Source organism: Palaemon carinicauda, chromosome 2 (assembly GCF_036898095.1).
Source record: "Palaemon carinicauda isolate YSFRI2023 chromosome 2, ASM3689809v2, whole genome shotgun sequence".
In the NCBI taxonomy this organism is placed as follows: Eukaryota; Metazoa; Arthropoda; class Malacostraca; order Decapoda; family Palaemonidae; genus Palaemon; species Palaemon carinicauda.
The window spans coordinates 114,601,776-114,606,352 of NC_090726.1; the positions used below are offsets into that span (position 1 = coordinate 114,601,776).

At 33.3% G+C, this 4,577-nt stretch overlaps 1 protein-coding gene across 1 annotated transcript in view; it reads right to left on the reverse strand.

Annotated features, from left to right (window-relative positions):
* LOC137626570 (innexin shaking-B-like) overlaps positions 1–4,079 on the reverse strand; it is a 248,782-nt gene extending 244,703 nt beyond the window's left edge. Inside the window, exon 1 of the mRNA XM_068357608.1 lies at positions 3,858–4,079. Coding sequence (XP_068213709.1) covers positions 3,858–4,050 — 193 coding nt within the window. The 5' untranslated portion in view covers positions 4,051–4,079. The remainder of the gene's footprint in view (positions 1–3,857) is intronic.
* Between the last annotated feature and the right edge of the window lie 498 nt (positions 4,080–4,577).

Here is a 4,577-nt window from a genome sequence, read left to right on the forward strand (position 1 = left end):
CCAAACGGAAAGTAGCCACTGAACAATTACAGTGTAGTAGATAGCCTCTTCAGAGAAGAAGAATTGTTTGGTAATTTCAGTGTCTTTTTCAAGTGTATGCGGAAACAGGAGAATGTGTGAAGAATAGGCCAGACTATTCTGTGTATGTGTTGGGAAAAAAGAAATGAACAGTAACCAGAGAGAGAGAGAGAGAGAGAGAGAGAGAGAGAGAGAGAGAGAGAGAGAGAGAGAGAGAGAGAGAGAATCCAATTTAGTACTGTCGGGCCAGTGAAAGGAGCCAATAACTCTCTAGCGATAGTATCTCAACGGGTGGCTGGTACCTTGACCAAACTACTACCTAGTGTGCGTTTTGTCTTTTTTCTTGCATGTTAGATCAATTTGTATAATAATTATTAATTTTCTTTAAGGTAAACGTTGCTGTTGTTACGTTTATTTTTTTCTTTATTTTTTGGAGGGAGGTGTTTATATTGAACAGTTTTATCGAGATTTATAAAGGCCTTTATAAAGAGTTCTTTCTCGTGACACGCAAATAACTACCCAGCAACACATTCTACAAAAAAGAATTGTAGGGTACTTTGTTCAAGCTTGTGAAACCTTCAATGACATTATTTTTCTACCATGGAATGCTTGTTGCCTGAAATAAGTCTATGACAGAATTCATCATTTCCAGAGCTTGAAGGATTTACTTTTACTTATCGTCAAGGTAACAGATTATCAAAGAAATTTCAATTAAAGCTAAAAGATTTTTTTACAATGTTTTAAACTAAGATTATATATACAGTATATATATATATATATATATATATATATATATATATATATATATATATATATATATATATATACATATATATACATACATGAACATATATCACAAGCACACGTGATTTTAATCAATGTAAATATCACCCACGAACGGCATTTAATACCGAATTCTATCTTGGGAAAATATATCCACCTGGAATTCATTTTATGGTAACAGCTTCTGGCCGGGTGGAGATTCGAACCCCCACCTTTGCGGCTGGAAACTATGCCTACAGTGACTCTGCCGAGTGAGCTGGAAACTATGCCTACAGTGACTCTACCGAGTGAGCTACTCTTGATAGCTCACTCGGCAGAGTCACTGTAGGCATAGTTTCCAGCCGCAAAGGTGGGGGTTCGAATCTCCACCCGGCCAGAAGCTGTTACCATAAAATGAATTCCAGGTGGATATATTTTCCCAAGATAGAATTCGGTATTAAATGCCGTTCGTGGGTGATATTTACATATACATACATATATATATGTACACACACACACACACACACATATATATATATATATATATATATATATATATATATATATATATATATATATATATATATATATGAAGCTTATTGTAGCCATAACATTGCGAATCTATATATCATAGACAAACGGCAATATAAAATTTCTGATTAAACTAATGAAATTATGTATAAAACTAGAGAACAAAACTGGTGGTAAACAAATTTCTTAAGATATTAAGGAGATAATGAAACGACCAACGATACGAAATATCTGGTTCAGGCTAACTATTAGCAAATAGAAAACGTAAATGGAATTCACTTTAAAAGATCTTTGCGGATCTTAATTTGATATTCTTCTCGTTAAATGTAATTTGAGGTTACTTCTCAACAAATTTAATCTTATGTTTTATGTTCTTCAAAAAGATAGCAAGATACTCACTCTTAAACATTTTGCGTTTTATTGTAATTCTTCCTGGGAAATGGATGTATGAATTAGGATTTTAGGTAAATTTCTCGAATGCAATTTCTCGAAAGTCAAATTCTCGAACTCAATTGCTCGAAAAATAATTTCTCGAACTATCATTTTCTCGAATCCCATATTTCTCGAAAACTGATATCTATTTTGTCGAGAAAATTGAATAGAAAATTTTTCATGTATTTCAAGGAAAATATATATCGTTTTTGGTTGACAAACACAAATGTTAGAAACAGTGTATCGTGCATTATACGTACGCCCGTACATACAGGACATCACGGAATGCTAATAATTAGCCTCTTTATAAATTGGTCTTTGGCACTTATGGGATACTTTCGATTGTGTTCGAGAAATTTACTTGTTTGTTTTCAAGTAATTGACATTCGAGAAAATGATAGTTCGAGAAATTATTTTTCGGTCAATCGAATTCAAGAAATTTACCTTCGCGCAATTGATTTCGAGAAATTTGCCTGACACAATGAATTAGGGCTACATAGCCCAGCGCTGAGTCCTGTGAGGGCATTGAACTCCCAAGTGCAACTGGGAAAACCCCTGCAGTTACAGTATAAAGTACAAGTTAAAAGAACTTGTATATCAAGAAGAAACCAAGGAAGCGGGAACGTAGGTAAAGAACACGGAGATGAAGCAAGTGCAAACAGGAGCCGACGAAACTCAGCTAACACCCTATAGCATTGTATACGGTGTACCACCCGAGGTGCAATGACAGCACTACTCACGGGATTTTGTGGAAAATCAATTTCCCAAATAATTGAAAACTATATACCGCTGTATCTTGCACAGTGTAGTGTAAGTGACTGACACGGGTAATCATTATATGCCAATTTCCATCCACCCTGTGATCAATTTTTGGAAATTTTTAAATTAATGTTATATATGTTACTTGGAACTGTAAATGAGATAAGCAGGAAAAACAAAATGTGGACGAATTACAAGTAATAACCTTTTTAGGTGGAGCGAATGAATAACACAAGATGAGGTTTACAGTATATCAAATGCAGTTGACAATGAAAAACTTTTAAAATGGAAGTGAACAATATTATGGAAGACTTCATTATAAATCGAACACAATATCCTATACAATAAGAGGTTTATTCATAAGCTAAGTACAAACACGGATGTATGTATAAGATATATATTCGAAGGAAAACGTCCATATTTGGAAGCTTTTACTGCATTCATTATTGAAAGCGATGACAACAATTAGATTGATCATAAGAATGCAGTAATAAAGTGTGAAAAGTCGCACAGTCACAATATATATATATATATATATATATATATATATATATATATATATATATATATATATATATACTGTATATATATTTATATATATATATATATATATATATATATATATATATATATATATATATATATAATATAGATAGATAGATAGATATATATATATATATATATATATATATATATATATATATATATATATATATATATATATATATACAATGATTCATGAGATAAGGAAAAGAGGAAAGGACCATATGTGGAAGCGAAGATATAAACGGAGATATTTCTTGATAATGACAGTAAGTGTTTCTTCTATGATTGTAAAATTACGTGAAAAAAGGATCTAAGGGAAATAGACGAAATTAAATTTGAATATACATATCCGTAATATTTAGGCACTTATGATAATTTTACATATCAATTATATAATGTACTCAATCACCATAAAACTTTTCTTTACCGACACCACCTGATGAAAATAATATTTCTTAACGTCCTTCCATTAGGGTACATTAAGAATTAATATTGGTGTGATGATAGAAGCAGTTCTGTTTAATCTCTTTAGTCTGAATTTCGGTGATTGACAAGTAGGCTTCGTCAGGAAAATCTTCAACACTCTGATTTACGATATGACATTTAAGATCCCTTAAAGTATTTTAATAATTACAAAAAATACTTTACTCAATATATGACTTTGATAATATACATACATGCAGTTCTCCAAGTAGAATAAGAAGCAAAAAAGGTTGAAGGTATTGAGAGAGAGAGAGAGAGAGAGAGAGAGAGAGAGAGAGAGAGAGAGAGAGAGAGAGAGAGAGTAAAACTTGACTGATACTACTTACCTACGACGTTGAGGAAGGCCAAGAGCTCACAGAAGAAGTATCTGTAGGCCCACCAGTTGTGGTGTTTGAGATTATCGGCGAGGTAGTCGAGAAGAAGCTTCTTCTTCTGCTTCTTCTCTACTTCTGAGCAGATGCCCACGTCGAGATCCATCATTAGGGCATGGATTTTCCCACCTTCCCAATTTTTCCACATCCACCTCGGCGCATAGAAGCATATTGCCTGCAAGATTAAAGGGCAAGGACGTCATGCAACAGACGACGACGAGTTTGGAGGTGTAGAGGAACAGGTGGTGTTGGTGGTGGAGAGAAAGAGGAAGAAGAAAACAGGGTCCGATATAAGCCAAAATAAGATGGAAAATAGATACAAATAAAGGGAAAACGAGTCCATCGAGGTATAGAAGGAAAGGTTGTCCAGTAAAATAACAAAAAGGACGCGTCGCTCAGCTGTCTTTTGGTATACTTGTGAAAATGAAGGGAAAGGGGCAGGTATAAATAAATAGCAGGTCATCAACAGTAGAAATGGAAAAGCAGCAATCATAATACAAAAGGAAAACTTATTCTTAAGACATAAACTGTCATAAGGGAGATCTGACGGAATATGTCAAGATATTCATCAAATTCCAAATTGGAAAAGAATACAAGCAAAATACACTATGTATAATTTGAAATATGACCAAATGATATTATGCTTATTTCTATGTAAACAGTGATGATATACGT